At 39.2% G+C, this 25666-nt stretch overlaps 1 protein-coding gene across 1 annotated transcript; it reads right to left on the bottom strand.

The window, feature by feature from the left end:
• Positions 1-645: 645 nt before the first annotated feature.
• SLC13A4 (solute carrier family 13 member 4) lies at positions 646-25666 on the bottom strand. The gene is made up of 16 exons (XM_041398735.1): positions 25568-25666; positions 20002-20130; positions 17265-17401; positions 16882-17063; positions 16144-16198; positions 14508-14547; positions 13708-13785; positions 12245-12435; positions 10959-11078; positions 7491-7592; positions 6323-6424; positions 5174-5271; positions 3928-4058; positions 3425-3586; positions 1961-2098; positions 646-1288 (listed from the first exon to the last, which is right to left on the bottom strand). The coding sequence occupies exons 1-16, from the start codon at positions 25664-25666 to the stop codon at positions 1151-1153; spliced, it is 1902 nt and encodes a 633-aa protein (XP_041254669.1). The 3' UTR covers positions 646-1150.

Below are 25666 nucleotides of genomic sequence, written 5' to 3'. Positions count from 1 at the left end.
ATGTAATCACATTAATGAGTGTCACAGAGATCCAGTGAGGAAAGCAGGGCATTCAGTTTATTGATAAGAGATAAAGAGATTGGCCTTTTAGCTTGATAGTTATTTATTTTATGCCACAGTTTCCTACATTTGAAGTTCCTGCTCTCTGGGCTGCTAGAGAGCAGGGGGTGTGAGATTCAAGTGAATGCACAGGATGGGGAGATACACCAGCACCACTCCACTTCAGCCCTCTCCCTTCTTACTGGAGCAGCACTGAGTGCCATCAGGAATGAGACTTTCTCAGGCAGGGAATCATCAGTGCATAATTAAACAGCAGCCAAAGAGACAGGAGAGTGATAGGGGTTGTTTGCCTGATATGGTTTTGCTGGTCACAGCTTCCCCTGCTGAAAGAACTCCCACTGCGGTAATGATGGAGAAGGTCTTGAACAAAACGTTCTGTTTCTGAAACTCTTCCTTCCAAAGCTGAGACTGCAAGTACTGTAATACTGGAAATTTATTTATTAGTGCTGTGTGAAAAAAAACTCCATATTCTCCTTGCAAGGAGATTTGTCCTTCCTCTCTGGAGGTTTCTATTATCCCTTTGAAGCACTGTACTGGTAGTTGGTAGCTGGATTTCTGTCCAGGTCATGTAAGTTAGGTGGAAAAATGGTGTTTGCAAAACAATGATGAGTCATCTCAAAAAAACAAGAATAATTTGGCTTCAAAAGAAGTAGGCTTATAAAACTCCTCTGGGTTTGGGAGTAAGGCTCACCCTACATTCAGTGTAGGAGTCAATAGTAGGACTGAATCTGCTGCTGCTGAGTACAGCAGTGTATGTGTACTTGTCTTCTGCCACTGGAGTCCTGCATACAAGTCCTACCTAACTGCTCTAAGGCATGAAAAAGCTACAGGGAAATAACTTGGAGGAGTGAATTTTGGAGGAGTTATGGTATCCCAGAGAAAGCAACAATAGAGCAAACCTAATCTCTCCTTTTAACTCACGCTGATTTTCAGAACTGAAAAGCTGTTGCAGAAGACCTCCCAGTGGATTTTCTTCAGTTTTACAGCAGATCCTGATTCAAGCTTCCTTCTTTCATATGTGAAATGAAGGTTCAATATTTTGTCCCAGCTTGCTTTGGCCTTGCACTTTTGCTCTTTTTTTAATTGAAGATTACGTTTGGCTTGTGATGTTGCTGACTGCTGCCCATTCTGGAAAGGTGTTCAGCTGGAAGAGCCTAATTCCCCACGTGTTAATGGCCACCATGACAACAGCCAGGCCAATCAGATTTACACCCAGGCCAGCTTTCACCTGCAAAAGCAAAATGCATCAGAGCAACTTAATGAAACCAGTTAACATAGGGGGGAAAAAAGAGAAAAAAAAAAAAGCAGTGGTATTTATACTGACTCGTATAGAGTGTGATAATTTGTGTATAGTGATTTCTAGAGGAAAAAAAAAGCATAAATGAGAGCGTATATGTCAGGGTATATGTTGGAGTATTCGGGAATGAATATTCAGGTTAGAGATCGATGCAATTCATTGTGAACTGCTTAGTTTGTCACTTGGACTTCTCAATCAGATAATCAGAATGGGGAGTTAAACCACATAACAGAGTGATACATGACTTGCTGTGGAGCTACGTGATAAATCTAATTTCTTATGCTCTCTTGTGCTTGTTTTAGTAGGTCAGAGCAAAAGGATTGTATACTCCTAAAGCTCTTTGGACCATTACATTTATTAAAAAAATACAGATAAGAAGTGTATGCATCCTACAGCAGATCTGTTGTTGCTCTTAATCAGAGAGCTCTATTGTGTAAGAGCAGTTCAGACATCACTACTTAATATTAGCAGCAATATAGTAATTATTGCATCAGTGCTATTATTATTATTATTATTATTATCATCATCATCATCATCTTGATGTGGGATTACATGCTGGAGTTGCATGAAGCATGGGAGGATGTACCCAGTGCCAAGACTCACCATATCTTTGATCTGGCAGTGCCCATAACTGAAGACAATGGCATTTGGAGGGTTACCCACGGGCAGCATCACCGCAAATGAGATGCACATGGTGACAGGAATCAGGGTGTATAAAGGGTTGATAAGCAGGGTTTCTGACTGGAAGAACAGAGGGAGAGAGGTGTTTCACCTGATCAATAAAAGTCACAGCTGGCAATGAGTATGAAAGGGCCCTCTCTGCTGAATCACACCTGCCTATTTTCTAAACTTAAGCATGAAAGTATTTTTTGGTTGGTTGGATTTTTTAGAGCAATGCCATAATTTTGAGCTGCTTTCTCTCACTTGTTCTCTGTGTCATTCTGTTTTGTGTCTTGTGGACCTTAACACTGACTGCTGCTTCACTCTTCATCCATGAGAAGTCACAACAGGTTAACACAAAGAACTTGCTTCTTCCAGTTGCTGAATATGTTGAGACCATTATGTGATGTCCTCCTGAATACTAGTTAAGAGAACCAGGTGTTCATGATCCAATTTGCATGGTGAGAAGGCAGAGATGATGAAATATTTTTTACAGTGTGCTAAAGATGCAGTTTTCAGTGGTGATAAAATTTTCCATTTTCATTGCTTTGGCCGAGTTTTATATGAGAGGGAAAGGGAAGGATAAACAAGGCTACTATCATTTTGGGGAGGGAAGTGTCTCCAGGTTACTTTTGCAATCTGAAAAGAGTCTGCCTTAAGATGGCAGTTCACACTACAAGTAGATTACTGCTCTAAATATTTTTCAGGAGAATCTCTTTCTGCATGGAGCAGAAGCATATCTGAACTCCTAAGCCACAGAAACACAATTACATATTGTGATCTGACCACATCTTAATATTAACTCAGAACTGTTCTCATGTGCTTTGGGACAATCCCATAAAATAGTTATAATAGGGAAAGATGATTAAAAAAAAAAAAAAAAAAAAAAAAGGAAATTTTCTGTAACTGCTATTCCAATATAAAATTAAATTACTCTGTCTTTCTTCTACCTTTGTCAATAGCATCCTCATTTTTTTTCTGACTCTTACAAACATCTCTGCTTTCCATGGTGGAATACAGTATGTTTTACCAGATCAACCCCTTGAACACTTCTAAATCTGAAATAAAATTCAGCACTCCAATCTTTTCTCACAAGTAGGGAGCAGGTGACTACTAAGTAGTGAACAGCACATTTAAAGTAACATTGACAAAAGCATCTCATGCTTCATGTGAAATTCACCTAACTTGTTAATTCCATAGTCACCTTTTCTTATAAATTCCATGATGCTAAAATATGCTTTTGGCTGCCCAATTATGTTTTCGTTCCTAGTTTCAAGACTACAGAACAGTAGCTTGGGAACTGAGGCTGGGTTTCATGTGGACAAAGTGCCAAGACCCTGACATCCTGAAAATTCCCACAAGCCTGTGAGGAAAAAACAGACTGAAAATATCACTATTTTAACTCACCATACTGCATAAAATAGGCAGAAAGATGGTTATGGTTGCTGGATTACTAACAAATTCTGTTACCATGGACACCAAAATGCAAGCCAGCAGAGTTACAGCCCAGGAGGGAAGGCTACTCAGGGAGAGCATTTGACGTCCAATCCATGTAGAGAGGCCAGAGGTCTGGGGAAAGGACAGAAGCACAAGAGTTACTAAATATGTGGTATGTTTGTCAAACAGATTCTTCTTTCTGTGGCAGTTTACATCAGAGAATCCCACCAGCAAATAAACAAAGTTCAGGACAATGCTTTCTGCATTTCCTTTTGCTCAATAAACTAGATTTCACTGCAGTGTTTAATAAATAGTAAGAAAGACATATATTGAGTGCAGGGAGTGCTGCCTACTGCATTATGTACAAAATTTAAAGTATCCACATCATAAATCCAAATTGGGGAGCATACAAAGGAATAAAAGGTCAATAATATGTTTAGGAAGGAGGATTAAAAAAAAATCTACACCAGTACCTTACATCCAGCTGCTAAGGCATAACCTCCTCCAACCAACACTACAATCTCCCAGGGCATGGTCCTCTGAAAGTCCTTCCAGGTAATGATGGGCTCCAGTGTGTTAATTTCTGTTGACTTTTCACCATCGCCTATATGAAATAAAGTGTATGACCAGTATTTACTGCCCTTTTTGCAAAGACTTTCACATTTTTGACAAGAATAGAAATTATTGAAGATGCATGGGACTACCTGAGGGAGAGGCAAAGAGGCATAACCTGTTTCTCTGGATAGCCTGGCCTCACAAAATGCAGTGTATTAATTCCAAACATCCTGACTTTCCCTTGGCTGCTCTGTTAATGTAAATACTTGTAAACCCCTGTGTTCTCATGTTACAGCTTTTTGAGGGACTGTGTACTGTGTTGTGATATGCATGAGCATATATCTGTAGACCACAGAGGTGGTGTTACAATGGGATTATGTTATCAAAGAAAGGCTATGAAGTAGGCCATGATGCTTGATAAAGGACATTTAGGCCCCTAGATTTCATCTGAGGACATTAGGGTTTTTTTAGGGTCCGAGTATTTTCTAAAAGGAGGAGTGTCATATTTTCCTAAAACCTGTACAAAATATGACAGCATAAAAATATATGTTTCTATATATTTATAATCTTTACATAAGACTGTGCAGACAATTCTACTGTCATACAGCACTGCTGAAAGACTGGTGCAGCAAACTGATCAAACCACTGATTGCTACCCAAACACAAATGTGAAATAATCTCATTATCAAGAAGACTGTGAGAGAAGCATTGCACAAAATTGGAACATTGTCTGGCACTCTATGACGTCTTTAATATTTATCTTAAGATATTACAGTGATTTCCACTGTATAAGTGATGACTAATTTTTTACTGGGGTTTATCTTGAGCTGATTTTGCATTATAGTTTTTTAATATAGAACTCCATCTAAACCTTTCCTAAAGCTCAGTCCTCAGTCCTAAAGTCTAATTACTCTGCTAGCACAGAAGAGGTGGCAGTCTCAGATTCAAGACCTGTTTGTCATCCTCTGGATGAGACAATATGAATTATGGCAAAGGAAAAAGGGATCTGATGTAGGATGGGCTGGTATCAGAGGAGAAGATGAACCTTGACTTTCCAACATAAAAGTATCTTCTTGGAATTTTTACAGCCAAAAAACCCGCAAAAACCAAACAACTTGACATTGAAAAATGTACCAGTTCTCTTTCTTACTGCATTCTCCTCACCTTTTCTTCTTTTTCCAAAACACGGCTTTTTTGCTGGAATCAAGAAAAGGAGAAACCCAAGAAATACAGAGACAGTGGCGTCAGTCCGGTAACCTTTCCTAAGAAATAAATAGCAATGCTTTCATAAAAAACATTAAGAGAAACATTGCCAAACCAGGTACATAGCTCCAAGCACATTTCTGCAGGTACAGTTGTATTCCCTCATCTGAAGTCATACTAACAGCCTACTAGAAAAATATGCCTGCATATCAAGAGTACAAATTGGATTTTTTCCATTTATTAAACTGACTCTGGTAGGCAACTTCAATCACAGCTCAACAATTTTAAATATTCTGATTGAAAAAAAATCCCTTTTGGTTTACAAATCTATTAACATTGAGGTACAAAAAATAGTGTGTTTACTGTAGTGTAAGAAACAGTAAACACATTCTAGGCAAAAGCCAAACCCAGATGATCATTTAGAAATTAACTGTAGATTGATTTTAAATTAAATGTTTAAAACTCTTTCTGTAAAAATATTCTGAAGAGTACCAAACTCCAGTGATCATCAGAAAATCACAGTATTAGAAATTGTTTTTCTGTCAAAATTTGAATGAAAACTTAAAGTAATTTTATATAGTGGCAGTATAAAGAAAACTTACATTCAAATCACTTATTCTTTGATGTGCAAAGTGTGTTATAGTAAGCTTTAATATAATTTGTTTCAATATTATTTAAAATAAAAGAAAAATTATTTGCTTTAGTCACCATTCTCAGCAATATTTAATTGAATGGACAATTTCTTGATAAAACACTTTGTCAAAAATTTTAATTTCAATTATCACTGCAATATATTCTAGTGAAAACTTCTTTATGAATGTTCTAAAATGTTTTAAGCTCAAAATCTGACCCTCCTATTCTTTTACATTTGTAATGGTTTAATTTACTTTCTCTACTTAATTCACTTTAAATACTGAGAAAGAATGGAATTTTTCACTGTACAAAAAAATATAATTTAAGAAAAAAAAATCCTAATTTTTGAATAAAGACTCCATTTTTCACTGCCTTGTTAAATGTGTCTGATGATGTCTAAGTGGGAAAAAATTGTTGTAGAAAGTCATAAGAAGCAAAGTTGTATTCCTGTGCAGTAGTTATGGGGATTTTACTCACTTCTCAAAAAAAGATGACCATCCTGGTACAAAGCCAGGCTCACGAGTGAACCAAAGCAAGGTCATCAGGATGAAGAAGAATCCAGTCACCATCTCGGGATAGCTAGAAATAAAAAACAGAGAAAGCAAGGAAGTAATTCCAAAGTCTGTCTGAAAACTCAAGAGCAAGTTCCAGAAGAAGTAAAAAAGTAGAAACTGACTTCAAAAAAGGATAAAAAGCATATGAAAAATAGCAAGGAAGATTAGTTTGATTTAAAGAATTCTAGATTTGGCTCCCAGCTGGGAACCATCTAAATCCAGTAAGAAATAGGCTAAAAATATCCATCTGTATTTGCAATGCTATCATTCATGGGCAAGACCTGAAGGAAAATATTTCTAAATGCTTGTTTTATATTTGCATTATTATCTGATTAAATGTGTTAACAAGGTGAGGTTCATATTAGCATTCCACTGTAAACACATTCTCTTGCATTTTTTAGAAGGATAGAAAGCCTAAGAGCAAATGACAAATTAGCACAGACGGTGCAAACAAGGTGACTTCAGGATACTTGAGGTGGCTTGAGGATTTTTAATTTAGCATAGATTTAAATTAAGAGTGATTTCATTTTTAGGCACAGCTTGAACAACAGTTTATTTTCAGAGCTTATTGTATTCAGGCAGTTGATCTGTCAATATTTCAGTCAAACAGCACAAAAATATTTTGTGAAGAAGGAATTCTGTGCCATATCAGCCCTTTTGAAAATGAAAATGTTGCCAAATAATCTTTTCAAGATTTTCTTGCCATAGTGCATAAATAGCATGGGCAACTGGGAAAGCTGGACAACCCATGGCATGGGAAAAAGCCTTTTTTGAACTTATATCCACTAAAATAAGTATGATTCTGAATTAGGATAAGGGGTCCTTTAGGGTTCAAAGACAAAGCTGCAATAAACTCAAATCTTTCCTTTATTTTCCCTTTTTCCTCAGAAATAAATGAGTTGCATGTTAGCACACATGCTTGTAACAAAGTCTTTGATTTTAGTTCATTTTTGCATTTTGTTCTATTTCTATACTGGAGAGGAGGAAAGAGAGCTGAGAGTTTTAGAATAAACTACATGAGCCCAAGGCAACATGGAGGGCAGTAGGAGACAATGAGAGACAAATTCCCAAGGAAGGCAAGTCTGGTTTACCTAACATTTCCCAGTTTCTTGTATTCCTCTTGAATTCTTCTCTCTGACATTTCTTCCCGTTTGGTCTTCTTCTTCTTGCTCACAGAACAAGTCTCTTTAAAACTGAGATAGCACAATAAAATTAGGCAAGGGCATAATGAGGGGGGGAAAAAGTAATTTAAAAAACCCCCAGCAATGGGATAGACTGAAAATTCTGGTATCAGGGACTGTTGGGAGAAGATGTGACTGAAGCAAGGCGTGATGGCAACAGGAAAGGAAAATACTGCGTGTGCTATTTCATTAATCTGGTTTCAAGTTCTTGTAATATTCAATTCTAGACATAGTTGGAAGGTCCCCAGGGTGCTCTGACTTGTACTGATTGGTATCACTGAGCCATCTTGAGCCATGGCTGGGCTCCCTCAACGTAGGCTCCCTCAAAGAGCTGCCAGAAACCTCCCAAAGCTACAGCTAGTGTCTGTCATCACATGGAGAGATTGTGACAGAGGTCAGCTATCAATAGAAATGTTTCATGGGCTAACTATGCTTTCCTGGATCAGGGTTATCCAACATATTTGGGGTCTGCTCTGGCTTTTGAGACCATATTTGCTTTGAATATTCAGGATTCATAATGAGGGAAAGCTGTGCTTGGGATCCCATTAGCTGCCATGATCTGTCTGCTTCTGCTCATACTGTCACAGTAACATTTATTTATAAATCAGGCGCAGCCAGAAAAGCACCACAGTGGCCAGGGGAGTCAGCCTGGTGTTTTGTCCAGGTGAAAAATGCCTGTACTTCTGCCAGGAGCATGAAAACATGTTTCCTAGATTGATATATTGAGCCTCCTATACACTTGTATGGATGTTAAGTGAATCCCATAGTTTATTCAGTTTTCCTTCATTCTGTAAGAAAGCATGGACATTCTTAATTGAAATTAAGATGCTTTCAAGCTCACTTTAACCCTCTCCTGTTCTTCTTTCCAGAAGTGTTACCTAGCTGTGTTTTGAGCCACAGATTCCTCCTTTTTCACTCCAGCTGTACTCTCTGTCACACAGAGGTGTAACAGGATCTAAGCCAGGCTATAAGACGCAGCAGCAGTGACTCAGGCACCATGGCAGCACAACTTTTATAGCTCTTTAAGGTGATAATAGGTGCTTTTATGGTTCCTGCTATTTCAATATCTCATTGGGTACCTCACTAGGCACCCAAGCTGTAGCACTGGCCAAACCATGGACTGCAATCTCCCTCAGTGTATCTGCTTAAGACCAGACTCACAAAGGAATTCACATTGCTCAAGACCTAGACAGGCCCTGCCTGGCCAACAGAAGGACTTAACCAGGGGTTGCATTTCACATGGGCAAATATGTAACACGTTTTTTTAGCTCACTTAGAGTTGCTCTTCATCTATAGATATTTTAGATATATTGAGCCTCCTATACACTTGTATGGATGTTAAGTGAATCCCATAGTTTATTCAGTTTTCCTTCATTCTGTAAGAAAGCATGGACATTCTTAATTGAAATTAAGATGCTTTCAAGCTCACTTTAACCCTCTCCTGTTCTTCTTTCCAGAAGTGTTACCTAGCTGTGTTTTGAGCCACAGATTCCTCCTTTTTCACTCCAGCTGTACTCTCTGTCACACAGAGGTGTAACAGGATCTAAGCCAGGCTATAAGACGCAGCAGCAGTGACTCAGGCAGCACAACTTTTAAGGTGATAATAGGTGCTTTTATGGTTCCTGCTATTTCAATATCTCATTGGGTACCTCACTAGGCACCCAAGCTGTAGCACTGGCCAAACCATGGACTGCAATCTCCCTCAGTGTATCTGCTTAAGACCAGACTCACAAAGGAATTCACATTGCTCAAGACCTAGACAGGCCCTGCCTGGCCAACAGAAGGACTTAACCAGGGGTTGCATTTCACATGGGCAAATATGTAACACGTTTTTTTAGCTCGCTTAGAGTTGCTCTTTATCTATAGATATTTTAAATTTCCTTGCAAATCTTGCTGTTAGATCTACCAGTAGGGAGGGATGAGGCTGGAAGAGCCCTCCAGGCTGGAAGGGATGAGCTATATGGTTTATAAGGGGCAGTTCTGTAGTAACTTCCACCCTTAGCTCTTCTTTGCTGGCAATGATCCTTTGATGAGTCCATTCTCTTTCACCCTTGACCTGGTCTAGGGCCTTAAAATCTGAAATACTATTCCAGCTAAACCAAGCAATAACAGATTGATGGCACAGGGCTTCCTAGGAAAATAACATTACAGGAATTTATTAAACATTTATGCAGAAGCATTAGGCAGCTGTTTCAACATATTCCAAGTGTTTCCAGGCTCAGGAGGATGTGAAGGCAGAGAATTGAAGCCCAGTTCCCAACATAATATGTTCTTTAATGAAGTGCAGTGAATAGAAGTAAGAGATTAAGGAGCCTTGGAATCAACTAGTACTTCTCAAAAAGTCAATAATGCTTTAGTCTCTGGTATTATTTAGAACAACATTAATCAGCATGAAGTCTTGGATGCAACGTGGAATTTCAATTTTTTTCCAAACCAAATTAATTGAGGGTCATGTTAGTACCTGTTTTTCTCAAGATTAAAAAAAGTGTGGCAGAGGGAATTTATATTAGCCTTTTAATTTGGAATGGTAAGACTCAGAGACTGACTGAGAGGGGCATGGAGCCATTCACCTCTAAATTACTTCTTCAAATCTAGTCAAGGTCAGCAGCAAGCAGAACTCATTATCAATTTATTCATTGTCCTGGGTGAAGTAATGATTTCAATTCAGTTTACTTTTAAGAGTGAACTAAATCAAATTAAGCAAATTTAATTCAGAGTAAATGTGTCTGCATCACAATTCAATGCAGATTAACAAAGTCATTCTAAATGCACACATTTGGCAGTTTTCATTAACTTTGTAAAGACAATATGTGGTACAAATGGACTAGAAGACTGAAACTTTTTCTTATTTTGGGCCTTAGGGACTGGTATTAAATGTATTTGTCTCTTGGGCTGTGAGTCCCTTCCACCTTAAAGGGAAATATATATGGAGTCTATTTACCTTTAGTTTTGATTGGTTTTATGTTAATTTAATTGAACTGGAGGCAGATCTGAAAAGTAACTTGTTTACTTGCAGTTTTTTTCTATTAATCTTTTAAACTGTGCTTTTCCAAAAGGACTTATAACAAGATATTTGGTCTACAAGGGAATCTTCATTGTCATAAGAGTGAAAAAAACCCCAAACCAGTTGAATGCTTAGTATGGATTTCCATCAGCAATACCTGGGCACTTCAATCTCAAGCAGCAATACTCTACACTACTGTCTATTCAGGGCAGCTAAACAGTGAGATTTCCCCTGGTAATTGTTCTGGCAAGAAGAAGGAAATTGTGCCTTAAATTTTGTCATTTGCCAGTCAAAACTTCCTTATGAGAACGTTTGAGAGGAGCTGCAGATGCCCTGCTTTTGCAATCTGTATATCTTGAACAACTTTCACTCACTTGCAGCCCAAGAACAGCCAGTGCAGCCAGAACCAAGTCAGCACCAACATGATGAGGGAGATGGGGAAACTGAACAGAAACCAGGTTCCAAAATTCACCACTTCAGCTTTTGGGTACTGGCTGTAAATTAAAAAAGAGGATTCATGAGAAGTTAGAACAGTACAGGGACAGGGACCTCCAACAGATGTAGTTGCAAACACATCTGTGGGCATATTTATCTGTCATGGGGTGAGAGAAAAATTCCATCAGTTTGCATTTGCAAACAGCTGCATTACCTGTGCAGAGTGAAACCAACAGACAAACAGTGTAGCTCTCCAAACCTTTAACACCAGATGGTCTAGATTGTCTGGACAGCTTCAAAAAGACTTGGAGATACCTGAAGTGAAACTCCATCCCTACCTGTGGTTTATATTAAAGCCCCTTTTAGGGCTGGCAGTCTTCAGAATGTTTTCACCCAGAACCTCTTTCTGTGTTTTCTTATGGGCCACACAAATATTGATACTAAAATACTACATTCTGCTCTACTCTGACAAAGATGTTGGATGTGTGCATTTGGTGCAGTTGTCATAAAAGCAAGATCTTGGAAAATTCTGTAAAATCCAAATCCTTGGATTAAGCATGACTTCTGAACTTAGTCTTCTGTGCTACCATCATTTAAGAGAGAGAAATGAGAGATATCAAGGCAGTAGTGGTAGCAGAAGATGGTCAGAATCAGATCTGAGCTTGAATGTGTTTCTGAGCTTGAGAAGTGCCACCAGTCTCCTGACAGAAAAACATTCATGTTTCTGACATTGAAACATTCATGTCTTTGAGAACCCTGGGCCTGTGATAAAGGAAATACTTTGGTGATCAGAGAGCAGTTTCTCATCTTCTCTGAAGCAAATGCATAAGGCCACATATCTACGTTGGTTGTCTGGATTTTTTTGCACTACATGTTGAGCAGCTGTTTTTATGACATTTCTTTTGTATTTTTTTTCTTTGCTCTATCTTCATAGCTTTAGTGTTTACTTTTCTAGAGTGCCTGATGCCTTCATGATAATCACTATGTCAAACCAAAAGAAGTTGCTGGAGAAACTTCAATGCTCCCACACTGAGGAGTGTTTACTTTGCGTAAGAGAAAGACATGGGCATGTAGTAACCTTCAAACATTAACCATTGGTAATAACATTACAGTTGAGAAAGAAGTAAATTTTCCTTCATGGAGAGTGTTCTTCCTAGGGCTCCTTGAGGTGGGAAATGACCCACAAGGATGATAATGATTCTCACCAAATCCCAGTGCCACTTACTTGTTGAAGTGCTCGAGGAAGATGAGGCTGGTGGAGGTGCCTATGATGGTGGTCAGCCCCCCGATGGTTGCAGCGTAGGAGATGCTCAGCGAGAGGCATTTGCAGACCATGTGGTCATGCCTGCTCTGGTACCGATACCTGCTGCTCAGCCCGAGGTCTGAGGGCTCGGGGGGCAGGACCAGGATCTGAGCCTGTGAGGGGACATATTCACAAGCAAAGAAGGTGATCAGAACAGCAGCCCAGCTTGCTCTAATGCCAGAGTGATACGGGGCCCAGAGAAGCAACAGGTTTGTGCAAGAAAGGTCAGATTTTTCTTTACAGGGATTAACTGGGATCAGTTGTGGAAACTTGTCCCAGGGCCTAAAATGGCTTGGTCTGTGACAAAAATGTAGGATAAGCAGTAATCAGACTTCTGGCTAAGGTCTGGGCCAGCTCCAGGTCTCGCTGGAATATCAGTGGGATACCAAAAGCCTTTGAGGGCTGCAGGGACGGGATGCCAGCATTGAGCAGAAGGAATCCATAATCCTTGAGGCTTAGAGCAGCCACCACACAAATGCTTGGTGAACTTTTCACACTTAAACCAGCTCAGGGCCTCTAATTAGGAATGGAGTGCTGGGGAATCTCAAAATGGAATGCAAAAGGCTGTGCAATGGGAATATAGAAGGAAAAGATGCCAGAAAACTTTGCTCCAAAAGAAGCTTTCACATCAGTCACAGGAAATGTCTGTGTTGGTAGATGAAGTCCTTATACTGGGAAAAAATGTACAGTACCTCAAGGCAGTTCTCATGCAACCTGTAATTTAAGAATGAGGAAAAAGATAGCAAGTGGTTCAGAAAGATTTGTTACATTTACCAATTTTTATTTTGATTTATTTTTGAACTGTGAATGCAAATTCTTGTGTTGATTTTAGCCTCTTCTTTCATGGACATAAACTTATGCCGTTAGGACACTACAAAATTGTCATCCAAACAGCAATCTCTTCTTGGATCCCCTCGAGAGTAGTAGAAATTCTGGAATGAATTGATTTAATGGAGGATTTTGAGGCTGGATATTTTGGAAGACAAAAAGGAAGTGGACGTTAAGAGTACCTAACAAAGTGGCTGAACAGATTAATGGTCTGCTTTTTTCATTCTGAGTAGGGTTTTCTGTGCCAGGGGTTGTTATTTTTGAGTTAGGCTATTTTCCAATGAGGCTTTGCAGAAACAAAGTGGCTATTACAGTCAAATAATAAAGGAAACTCATGATCACATTAGTGGATGTAAAGCTAAATGAATTGTCCCAGCCATTGGGGAAGGGTTTTCTGAACACACCTCTGCTGTGTGCAACAACTGGCAAAGGACCAAGCTGTGGCTGAGCTGAGACAATGGAGAATGATTCCTTTCAAGGAACAAATATGAAACAGTAGGGAGCAGGTGATAGTCACATCTGTCTTTTGCCTCACCCCCAGTCTAACATTTCCTTACCTGAGGTAGGTGCTGCCCATTGCTTGTAGAATTCATTGTTCCAATAGGGTTGGCTATCATGTGCACACCATTCATACTCTGCAAGGAGGAAAATACCTTTGGATTAGCCTTTCTTGTTTTCCTAGGGGCACTTGTGAATTTGGGATGCTTTGTAAAGGTACTGGCTGGCAGGCTTTGGGGACAAACAAGGAAAAATTAAAAAAGGCTCCAAAACTACAAGAAAATCCAACCCACTAATATCAGCTGTCAATTTTACATTGGGGAAAAAAAGTTTAAACCTCCTGCTTTTTTTTTTTTTAAATTTTATTTTAAAGTGATTTTAAAGTCAAATTATGCTGAGATTAGGTCTTGCTCTGTCATGTTGTAGACACTAACAGGTCCCTTGAGCCTGTGATTTTGTGATATGTACAGGCTGCTGCAGCAACTTGAGAATTCTCAGCTTCAGAAGTTGGCAATACCGGAACAACAAAAGATCATATCTGAATTTGCTGGAAACCATATGGAATTGTAAGTTCTCTGACTGGATCTCAGGATCTCCAGCAAGGAGTACAACAGACATCTATTGTTTTGTACTTCTGTTGCTGCTGTTATGGAGCTAATGTTCCCCAATTGATTTGTGCAAGCAGGCTGACAGGTTAAACACAAAGCAGGACATTCTGCAATACCTAATTTCTCCCAACAACCACCATACATTTGAAATAAAGGGATCAGCAGTTTTTTTCAGAGCTGCGTGCATTTTGCTCTGCTGGTTCCTGCACTAGGAGACAGCATAACACAGAAGATTCCACCTATGACAATACCTTTGAGTGCATCAAGGAGCTGAAGTCTGTAGTAGTAGCACTAAAAACAAAGAAAGGAAAATATGCTTTAAAAAAGCCTGTTCATCCAGCTTCTGCAAGAAGCACACATCATGGGTGGGAGGGGCAACATCTGCAGGAGAACTAGTGTCTACTAAAATGCTGAATACCACTTACTAGAACCTCTTATGTGGGCTCTTGGCCAAAAAGTAAGTCATTATTATATTTCATAGCTCAATCTCTAGCTGCGTAACAGTGGAGTTCTACCTCCATGCAAGAAAAAATTATTTTCTTGGTAGTATTTAATGCATTCTAGGACAGGACTTCATTCTCTGTGGAGCGAATCACCAGGCAATCCAGCACCATTGCTGTCTCTTCTAGTCAAGTTCTTCCTCTGCCAACTTTTCCAATGCCATTTCTGAGTACCTACCTGTACCACATTTAGGCCTTCCCTAAAACCTGCCCTGTGTGGCATGTGGATCATGCAAACAATCCATTGAACTTATTTCCAGAAGATGTACTACTTTTCCTGCCGAATTCAAAGCTCTTTTTCAAGTAATCCTATTTTAATAATAGTTCTGTTTGAAATATCCCACATATACTCTTTGATAGGGGTTAAAGGGATTAATGGCACAATGCCGACCTGAGGATTTGATTCTATATTGCATAGAAAATATGGCTGGGATAAAAAGAGATAACAGAGGGAATATTGGAGAAACCAAATAGTCTCTAGACTAATGAGAAAACTATTTAAATCTTGCCAGTTAACTTAAAGTCATCAACCGGTTTATAATAAAACTGTGTATAATAAACTTAAATAAACTTGTTTCTCTTTTATTTTGAGCAGTTGCAAACAATACAGAAGGAGCTCAAAAAAGGACTGTGCAATTTCATTCCTGCACTTCATAAGATGCTCCTCAGTATTGGCCTATAATAAATTTTTGGAACATTAGCTTTGTATACTGTCTTGTATGCCTTGATGTCTTGAATAGATAATTTGACAAAGAAATTATTCCTTTACTTGATATACCTTTCCCCCACTAGATTCTTCCCCAAATATAAACTACTGGTGTTTCAAATCTCTGAAGAAATTAGTCTATATTTAAAGAAATCTTCTTCAAATTTTGTAGGGGAGGAGGGGTGTTTTTTTGTGGGTTCTCCCTCCCCCCACGTCCCCCTGCCCTCCACTCTCATCTCTCTTGAATGCAGGCAGTTCAGACTTTCTTCAGGAATGCTCTGTAAGTGATGTCCCTCTGGATATGTCCTGTGGGCAGCCTGTGCTGTAATTGGATCCTCTTCATCACTGTTCCTTCAGGGGAACAGAATAAAAACCTGTGGACAGCACTTTCTTACACAGCACAAACTCAGATTTCAAAAGAGCTTTCAAATCCCTTGAAATATTTTCCTTCTCCCTAAAATATCCATAGTTTTAAGAAATAAATGAATACTGCAAAATTTTACTGAGATCCAGACCATTGCATTTATCCCATTTATCATGTAAGCCTTCCTTGTCAGTCACATGTGACACATTCACTTGTAAGGTTTTGCTTGCCCTTCCTGGCTCTACTCCTGGGTTCATCTCATTGCAACCTGTGTAGGGCTCAAATGTCCAGTCCTGGTGTACAGGGTTCATTCTTACTCCTCATTGATGAAGATAAGCTCCAGTGAAGCTTGGCCGTGCTTTTCACCGAGACCTGCAACAGAGGAACAGAGAGCAGCCCTTGGGGTAAGAACTGAGCTGAGCCCCTGGCTCACACCTCTGCACCTGGAGGAGCTGCTGCTAACAAAAGCGTGTCCAAACACTCTCAGGTGTTCTCTTGATGCGGCATTTTATTATTTTGCATTGCACTGATCACGTGCATCTGGCAACTAAAAGACTATGATACATACATGTAATAGACAAGATTGGATGAAATAATTTTCAGCCTGGAAACTGTAAAGTGAGAGAAAAGAGAGATTCTTTTCTTCCTAAGCCTTCTTCTTCTGGGAAGGAATGAACAAAATGAACCTTAGAGCTCTTATAAATTTTTTATTATGAGATTGTCAAGAGAAAACCTCTAAATTTCCTGGACTTTATTCCCGAAGGTTTCCTTCCAATTCGGTAAAATCCTGCGACCAAGAGTTTATGACACACAGCTACAGCAGACGCCCTGATTCAGTATAAAGTTTCCCAACTCCTATTCTTCCATCTCTTCTAAAATTTCCTTTCATTTTTTGAAGGGAATATCAGAATACGAAAAGGAAGAGTACATATCAGCGGTTTTAGCAATGTAAGTCAGACAGATCTGACCTCGATAGAATTTCAATAATATGTATAAACAAGTCTGGTCATTGACAAACAAATGAGAAAAGAGTGAATGCCAATACTGACAAATACCTATTGGCTTGTTTTCTTCAGCAATGGTGCTGCCTGCAGTCGTGATGACCTCACACTCCTCCTCAGCATTCACCAGCTCCTGGAGCACTGCCTCCACAATTGGCATCACCATGGCTGTGGTGGAGGTGTTGGAGAGCCACATGGAGAGCACCGTGGTGCAGCACATAAAGCAAAGGAGCAACCTGGAGTGCAGAACCGGGAAACATGGGAAGTCGGAGGTGGCAGAAAAAGGAGGGGAAGATTTGTAAGCTGTCAAAGTCTGAAAGATGGGTATGAAAAATGTCCCAAACCAAGGCAGATTTTGCCCATGGATGGGAAGATCAGAGTGGTTTCAAGCTGCTGCTCTCAGCCTCAGACTACCCCAAAGCCAAAGGTTCACTCACATGCCTGGCTTGGCTCCAGCCATCATCACCATGCGCAGGGCAATTCGCTTGTGGAGATTCCACTTTTCTACAGAAGCTGCCACACAAATCACACCCATGAGGAGCAAAGTTGTGTTCTTGAAATATTCAGCAGCCACCTGCATTAAGGGCCAGGGAGAAGCAGCCAGGTAAAAAAGCAGTAAATACCCTACACAGGAAGCATGCTGAATGAGAAGAAATATAGCATAGTGCATTTTTGCTCCCTCAAGTAAGAATGACAGGGAGCTGGAGAAAACAAAGAATTCATAAATCAAAATATTCTCTTTAAGCTCTCTCTTGTTGTGCTTACAAATAAAGCTCTATCTTCTATTGTTTATAGGCTTCTGAGTTTTGAAGAGATCAAGAGAAATGTTATATTTGCAAGCAGGATGTTCAGTGCCTGCAGTGAGTCATTCATACTCAGCTAGGCTCAGATGGAAACAAGCACAGACAAAAGAGCACTGAAGGCAGCTTATTCACGTGCTTCATCTGCTTTTTCATTCTGGAGGTATTGTTGTCTATCTTGCCTATACTTATTCTGTCTTGTTCAGCTTTTGGGAAAAACGTGGCATCCTTGGGACTTCCTGCATCAGAATAAAAGTCCTTTGGGACTTGCTCTTTGAGAGCAATAAAAAAGGGTTGGTGTATTGCTGCAGTGAACCACAAATCCTGCATCAAAACTTGTCACCTTGGAAATCCATTTCCATTTTATAAGGAAAAGAGGGAAAAGTTTCAAGAATGAGAACTTTAATTTAAAGACAATGAGCAAAAACCATCACTGGCTCAGGAAAATATTTAGACACCACCTCCAAAGCAGGAATTGTGGATGTGGATCTTGCTAAAATATGAGAAGATATTCTGTGAAGCAACGGCAAAAATGACAAATTAAGCAAACCATAAAATTCTTACTCAAACATACACACATAATTCCGTAAAAACAAACAAAATGGGAGAAAATAAGAATTACAAAGAGATGCTTGGTGTCTAGCAAAATTTTTCATTTCATTTCGATGCAATCCTTCCTAGGCTGTTGCTGGAATATTTAAAAAAAAAAGTCATTTCTTCAGTTCAAAACCAGTTATTTAATGAAATGTAGGTGCCAGCATTTTAAAATTATTAAGATCAGAGGAAACAATAATTTTTTCCATTGTCCTCAGTTATACTGATGCTCCTCCATAAAATGCAAGAATGACAATAATGTTATTTTGTGAAATTTGCAACAAGTTATATATTCACTGACACTTATTTCTTTAATAAATCCCTATGGTAACTAAATAGACTCGGCCATCATAATTGTGTCCAGAACTTTTAAATATCACCTTTTTGGCTTTCTTCCACTGGTTTCTTTCTCATTAACTTTCTTTATTTTCCTTCTACCTTTTCAAAAAATAATGAGGTGAATGAAGGAAATCAATCAAACCAGCAGCATGAAGAATCTGGGTTTTTTTCTCCTTTATTCCTTTCAAAGCCATTTTGGAGAAATAAGTGAATGCTAATAGTCTCATTAATACCCACATACATATATATGACACACTGGTTCATGCACTTAAGCCCCTGTGAGTAATTTGTAGCTTAAATAGTAGTAATTTTCTAGGCAAGAGTCAATCCAGAACAGCAGACTGGAAATAATGCTTCTGAGTTGTTTATTTTTGAATGCAGGGACTTATTTCTGTTCCTAAAGCAAATAATACATTCTTTGCAGTAGTCTTACTGTCACTTTATTTGCTATTGCATTGAATTTCTCTCAGGCTGACATTAAATTTCCTTCTCCAATGTGGTGCCAAATTTTTAATGAAAATGCCCAACTACTTTACCTTTATGTTAGGAAAAAAAGATTGTGAAAATACTGAATTGTGTTGGTATGAAAATGTATCTCATTTTATTGCAAAACTCGGGGGAATAAGCAGTCATTAAACTCTCGGCTCATGCTTGTTTCTATCCATTTATGGATATTCCCAGTGCTAGATTGTGAGAGAAATCAAACACTTTTATGTTTGCCACATATTCCTCTGCATTCTTATCTGCATTACTCATCCTTAAATCAAAAGTGCTGTCCCTTTACCCCCAAAAAGAGATAGAAAAAGGCAGGGGAAAAAAGTAGCAGAGAAAATAAAAGAAATTCTTGGCATATATTGAAACAAATTAACATTCAAAAAAACCTCAAGTAAGCAAATTCAGGATTGATCATAGAGACTTTTCCGTACAGCTTCTCCTTTGCCTGAGAACTCATGGCTACAGTGCAGCAGTAGGTTACAGCTTTGAAAAAAGGCTAGATATTCACCTGGGTAACAAAATTATCTAGTTTTTTCCAGTAAACGGTAATTTGTTTTAGCATATGTAGCCTCTTGCCTTATATGTGTCCACAATAAATAAATAAAATTGGAAGGAAACTTGACAGCGTATCCTGTGGGTGCTGTTCACATGGATTTGAGGAGGGCAGAGGCGGGATCCTTTGGTGCAATAGGTGTTGGTAATTGTTGGTGATGCAGGAGCTGAAAGGATGGACACCTCTCCTGGCTATTGTAGCCTATCTCATATCTCACATCCTATATCTGTCTTCAGATGAAGAAGGGGCTGGTGGGACCCAGTTACACATTACAGAATATACACTTCTGCCTCCCATACCTCCAAGTCTTTGCTGCTGCACTAAGATCAGCCTCGTTCAGATAATTAGCTGAGACCAAGGACATTAAATGATAAAAGCACACAACGGTCTGACCTCGCTGGACTTCATGACCCCAAAGAGAGGGTACAGGAAAGCAGGAACCAAGGCTGCTGCCCCAAGAGGCACTGCTTCAGAGACCCAGTACACAGCAGTCACGATGAGCACGTAGGCACACGAGGCTTCCTGCAGGGACAAGCACAGAGGATGAGTGTCACTGCCCCACCACATGCTGTGGGGAGCCCTGGGAACTCACCCATAGGACTCCTCAGACTGTAGGTGCCTGGGTTTAAAAAAAAAAAAACCCAAAAAAGACTGCATTGGGACCTCCAAAGGTGCAGCTGTTTGGGTGCGAAATCTTGGCTACCTTCTGAAAGGAGAGTGTCAGAAGATGATGCTAATGGAAGTTTTCACACATAATCCAAGGAAAAGTATTGTGATAAGCCCATTTATCAGTAAAATAATGGCTTCAAGTGCATTTGCAAATTCATTTTATTTCCATAATCCAGTATTTACCAAGAATTCAATCATGACTCCTCAGATTAGACCCATTGACCTGTTATGTCAACATATTTTTCTCTTCAGTCCTGGACAAAGACAGGAAATGTTAGTTTTCAGGACCAGATGAGAGCATTCATATTTGCCATAAAACTGCCCTGTAGTTATTTTGGGAAATGTTCTGGAAACTTGGGTTGGAGTTTTTTGTTGTTTTTCAGTTTGTTGAGGTTTTTAAAAGCAATGTGCAAACACATTTGTTAGCTGATTTTATTTGCTCAGGTAATTTCTACAGACCTTTGGAAGAAGACCACAGGCCTGTGGGATTGGAGGCAATGGGTGAATGGAGCTAATCAAACAAATTTGCTGCTGTCTAAGGCTCTGGTTGAAAAAGGCATGAGGGTATCATGGTGAGCAGTCATGGGGAGCCGGGATATGATAGAGAAAAGTGCTATCTGCTGAATATTCTTACAGAAAAACAGCCCAGTGAATGGAAGTGTTCTGGTCCATTTCTTTAGAAATGTCTTTATTTATGGCTCTCATTGGATTTCTCCTTATGCTCAGTTTCTTATGCTTAGCAGTAGTTTCTGTGCTTAGAGACCCGGGGATGTCTGCTGGTGATAATTACAGGAACTATCCTCAAGAAAAGGTTTTTCCTTTTCTCTCCCTTTCTCAAATTTGAAGCCAAGTCCTGCACTTGCCTTAACCTGCTGTTCTATGGCAGTTAGTATGTCTGCACTGATTTACTCCAGCTATAAATTTATCTGTTCTTCATTATGCACCAGATATTCCATATGAACTTATCAAGCCATATGGAGTCACAGCTCACAAATGGCTATTGTTTAGAAAATTCTCTGTTCACAAATGTTACTTGAGTCTCCTAAAATATAATTTTATATGTTATACATCCATCCTGGCTGGATGACCTCTAAATAAAGCAGCTTTCAAGAGGTCTCAGAAACAATTCTCTCAGATCCTTGTGCAAATCAAAGAGCATGTTTTACATTTCATTGTTTTCAATCAGTTTTGTGAACAAGGTGGTAAAGGCTAGTGAAATTATACAGGGATGTGGGTTCAATGGAATCAATCAAAAGTTTGTATTTAAATTCATCTTTATAGATGTAATTTTTACATTACCTCTAAAAAAGCCACACTTAGATGTTCATCTCTTTTTTTGCAGTACAGCTTATAGTAACAACAGGCATAACACAGTCCAGAGATGAAGTTAAGAGAGATTCACATGTATTATTTCTTTTACTTGTGCAAGAATTGTAGCCAAAGTTACTCAGAAGCTTGGATTTAAATTAGCTGCTAGATCTTGCACCGAGTCCTGTTTCAGAATAGTGTAACATTAATGATTATAATTCAACACAGCCAGGGTAGATTTATGTTGGATATTGGGGAAAATGTCTTCAGTGGTAGGGTGAAATTTAGCTCTGAATTAGCCAACTTGCTGTTCAGTCGTGTTTAACTACATTATACCTCAAGGTTAATATTCCACAGAAAGCAGAGCATGGGGCCTTTTTTTGTGACCTAGTGACTCCAACACATTTTTAATTTTTAACTCATTAGCTTCTGCTAATGTTTGCATGGGCTCTGTATCAGATACAGCAGTTGTCTGAGGAGAAAAATAACTTCTAATTAAAGAAGAATCAATGATTTTTTATTTTAGAGCAGTCCAGATGTAAGATCCAAGGGCTATCCAAACCATTTTCTCACTCCAAAAATGTACTTTTCTCTAATTTCTTTGAGCAATTATGTAATTTTTTATTACTCTGTGTGTGGCAAAATAAGTAGGCTGGTAGTGAAAATGGAATAGGACAGAGGGAATTTGCATCTCTACCAATACCTTACTGGGATGGGCACTAAATCTTTGTGTTTCCTATACATGAGGCTGTAATCATTTTACAAAAGAAAAACCCCAAATAAATTGCATTTTTAAATGGTACAGAACTGTAAGCAAGTACTGGGAAAGCCAAGCTTGCTAATCTCCACTAAAAACTTAATCGGCTTGTCTGGCAACTTTATTTATTTTCTCAGTTGGTTTCCAAGAGAAACCATATTAATCTCTTCTATTTAATTGAACAGAGTTTATATATGTAATTAATGTTTACCAGAGCTACTAAGTATTACACTGAAGCAGTGGCAGTGTAACTTTAACTGTTTCCTCACTTGTTGTTTTACAGCTGAAAAATTCTGTTAAACCCACCTCAGAGCTTGAAGCAGGGAATAGGAAAACATGTGATGGTTGGAGGAACTATCATCTAATTATCTGTCTTCAGTCAGTCCCTTAGGTTAAAAGAAGAGCTGAAAGGAAGGCATGGCTAAAACTAAGGGTCATGTATAAAACTTCTGTAAGTAAAATATCCAAGGATCTCAGCATGATTAAAAGGAAGAATAAATTCTATGTTAGAAATTTGCCCACTTATTTGCCCATTGCATATCTTGCATGCAGACGTATGGTTAAGCTCTGTAAAGAGGTAGTCCAGCTTCTGGAATAACTTCTTTGATTTTATGGGATCATGCTGAAATTTCATCCTTCAGTTTGTGTAAATAAAACCAAAGGTAAATGAAAATGTGTCAACTGTGACTCTCCAGAGCCTGTCCTCTGTTTAGGGTCCATTCTGCTGATTTGGCATATCAAGATGCCAACATCCCCTGATACTACATTCTCACAGCTCTGCCAACAGGTGACTTTCAGGAGTCATTCAAATGTCCTTGACTGGGTGCAGTGTGGCCACAGAAACACTGATCACACAGTCTCCACCTGACTGAAATCGTGAGGCATGGCATGCCTTGTGGTATCTCTGGCTTTATGACCAAAGGAAAAAAAAAAAAAGTGGATAAGGATTACAAAAAAGAAGTAAAAATGCTCACATGTCACTGTAAACAATGAAGGAAATAAGGACAGAATGAAAAAATCCTCAGGTTGCAAAGCACACACTTTTTTTTGACCTGAAAGGCATTTATGTATGTCAAAACACATGGCACAAGCTCAGTCATAACTCCAGAAAGGGAAAAAGAATTTGAGCAAATTTTCTCAAATTCATTCTTCACTCAACCATTTGTTTTCACAAAATAATATAAAAGAAGCTGTGGACTTTATTCCCATTAGTAGCATCTACCAACAATTCTGAGTCCTTGTGCTCATTTTGATCTCTCCTGCCACTACACATGTATGCTCTTTTGATGTTTCCAGAGATGTGCTGGTGTCATCAAAGAAATTGCAAGCTGATTCAATGCAAAAATGCAAATATAAATGACCTGGTAATTTCAATCTCTATAAAAAAGACAAAAAAAATGAATATAATTGTAAAAATACAAGCATGTGAGCAGGCATCAGATTTAATCTTCATATTTAAAAAGTAATCATAGTCAATGGGTCGTAACAAAGTAAGATCTACACAAAAGCACTTTACTGCCAGCTGAGTTTAAATGATGTAGATGTTTTCTTAATAGCACTATAAACATTTGTCCAGCTCTTGGTCAGGTTGTCAGCTGTACTTTACCCTCTGTGATCCCTCACATATATACAAAGTGGATGTAAATCTCCACTGGATGGATTTTCACGTCACTTTGCAGGAAAGCAGCACCACGAGGTGCAGAGTAACAGTGCAGAGGAGCTTGTACTGCACAACAGCAATTCTTGTAGCAATCCTGTCAGTGAACTCCTGCTTCAGCAGAAATAAGGTGCTTTACAATCCACTTGGCTGAGCATGCCAGGGAGCATCTCTTTTCATGTCACCCTTCCAGTGACATCAGGGGAGATTAAACCCCTCTGTAGAACAAGCCTCTGTGAAAGGGCGAGTCTTTCTGTTCCCTGAAGAGCACAATTGTCTGTTATTCATTCCCTCTCTTGAGATAAAAGAGATGAAAAAGCACTGCAAGAGATCAGCCAAGATATATTGAAGTTCAAAGCAGGAAAACTCAAAGTGCAACATGCAGTTCAGTGGTGCAGGAACATTTCCTTTCTATGAATTCTGATTTATTTTCCAAACAAAATGTTACTGTTTTGTTTTTGAAATTAGCTATGCAATTTCTAATCCTTTGCATTTCTATTGGGTAACGTACTAGTATTAATAAATCCCCCGATACTTTAAGGAAGAATGAATCTTCAGCAGCATAGAAGATGGAATGGATATTGCTGCACTTTTGGGACAGATTTATGTCTAGGTCTGTGGGCAAGGACAAGCTACAGATTTTTCATACATTGCAGATTTTGATAAGTTAAATATCACCACCTGTCTAAGGCAGAAAAACATTGCTATTTTATGGGTTAAAACTGCAGAGAGGTGCAAAGAGAGGACTTTACCGTGTGGTCAAGGCATTCAGTATCTCCAAAGCAGTGTCAGGAACACAGCTGCACTCACTCCTTTCCCTGGTCTGTGTGTTAAGCAGAGGATCTTCCTCCTTTGCATTGCTGTGTATGACAGTGTCAGAGTTCCAGCAGAGTTCCAGCAGTGTTCCAGCAGAGGTACCTACACCTGCCCTGGAGCATCCAATGCCATGCCAGTGTCAGGAACACAGCTGCACTCACTCCTTTCCCTGGTCTGTGTGTTAAGCAGAGGATCTTCCTCCTTTGCATTGCTGTGTATGACAGTGTCAGAGCTCCAGCAGAGTTCCAGCAGTGTTCCAGCAGAACACCTGCCCTGGAGCAGCCAGTGCCATGCTCCAGCCCCAGCTCCTGCCACACCTGAGCTGCTGTCTTTATAAACCCACACTAAATTGAAAGTCCCTCCATAGACACTCATAACTAAAAAACTAAAGAGTCAATAAGCATACCTTTTGAAGACCTCTCCTTAAAGAAAATTTCATGGATGTGTTTGTTCTGTTCCCCCTTCCACACAATATTATTTTAGAAAGAGATCCAACACTTCTGCTTTAAAGCAGTGCTTTTCTAGCTTCACCTGACTCTTCAGCTCTGCTTGTGACACAACTCCAGGTAGCTCTAGCTCTTAGTGATGATTTCTCAGTGACCCTCACAGTCCTTCAAATGTGAGTCTTTGATTTTTCTAAGATCTGTGCTTCTTGACATCTTTGTCTTTCTTTTTGCACGCTGCAAACTTAATCAGAAGGACTATCTGCTGCACTCAGAGATTTGTTAAAAAGAAAATTAAAATGTACTTACACTGCTGGGGTATATGAGTGGCAGAGGAAGCAGCAGAAGTGGAATGAGGACAACAAGCAAGAGATTTCTGGATCGGAGAATTTCCTTCATCACTGCCAT

Source organism: Onychostruthus taczanowskii, unplaced genomic scaffold (assembly GCF_017590055.1).
Source record: "Onychostruthus taczanowskii isolate IOZ18803 unplaced genomic scaffold, ASM1759005v1 scaffold15, whole genome shotgun sequence".
Classification (NCBI taxonomy): Eukaryota; Metazoa; Chordata; class Aves; order Passeriformes; family Passeridae; genus Onychostruthus; species Onychostruthus taczanowskii.
The sequence above is the reverse complement of the archived record's forward strand: the minus strand, read 5'-3'. Positions and strand labels throughout refer to the sequence as shown.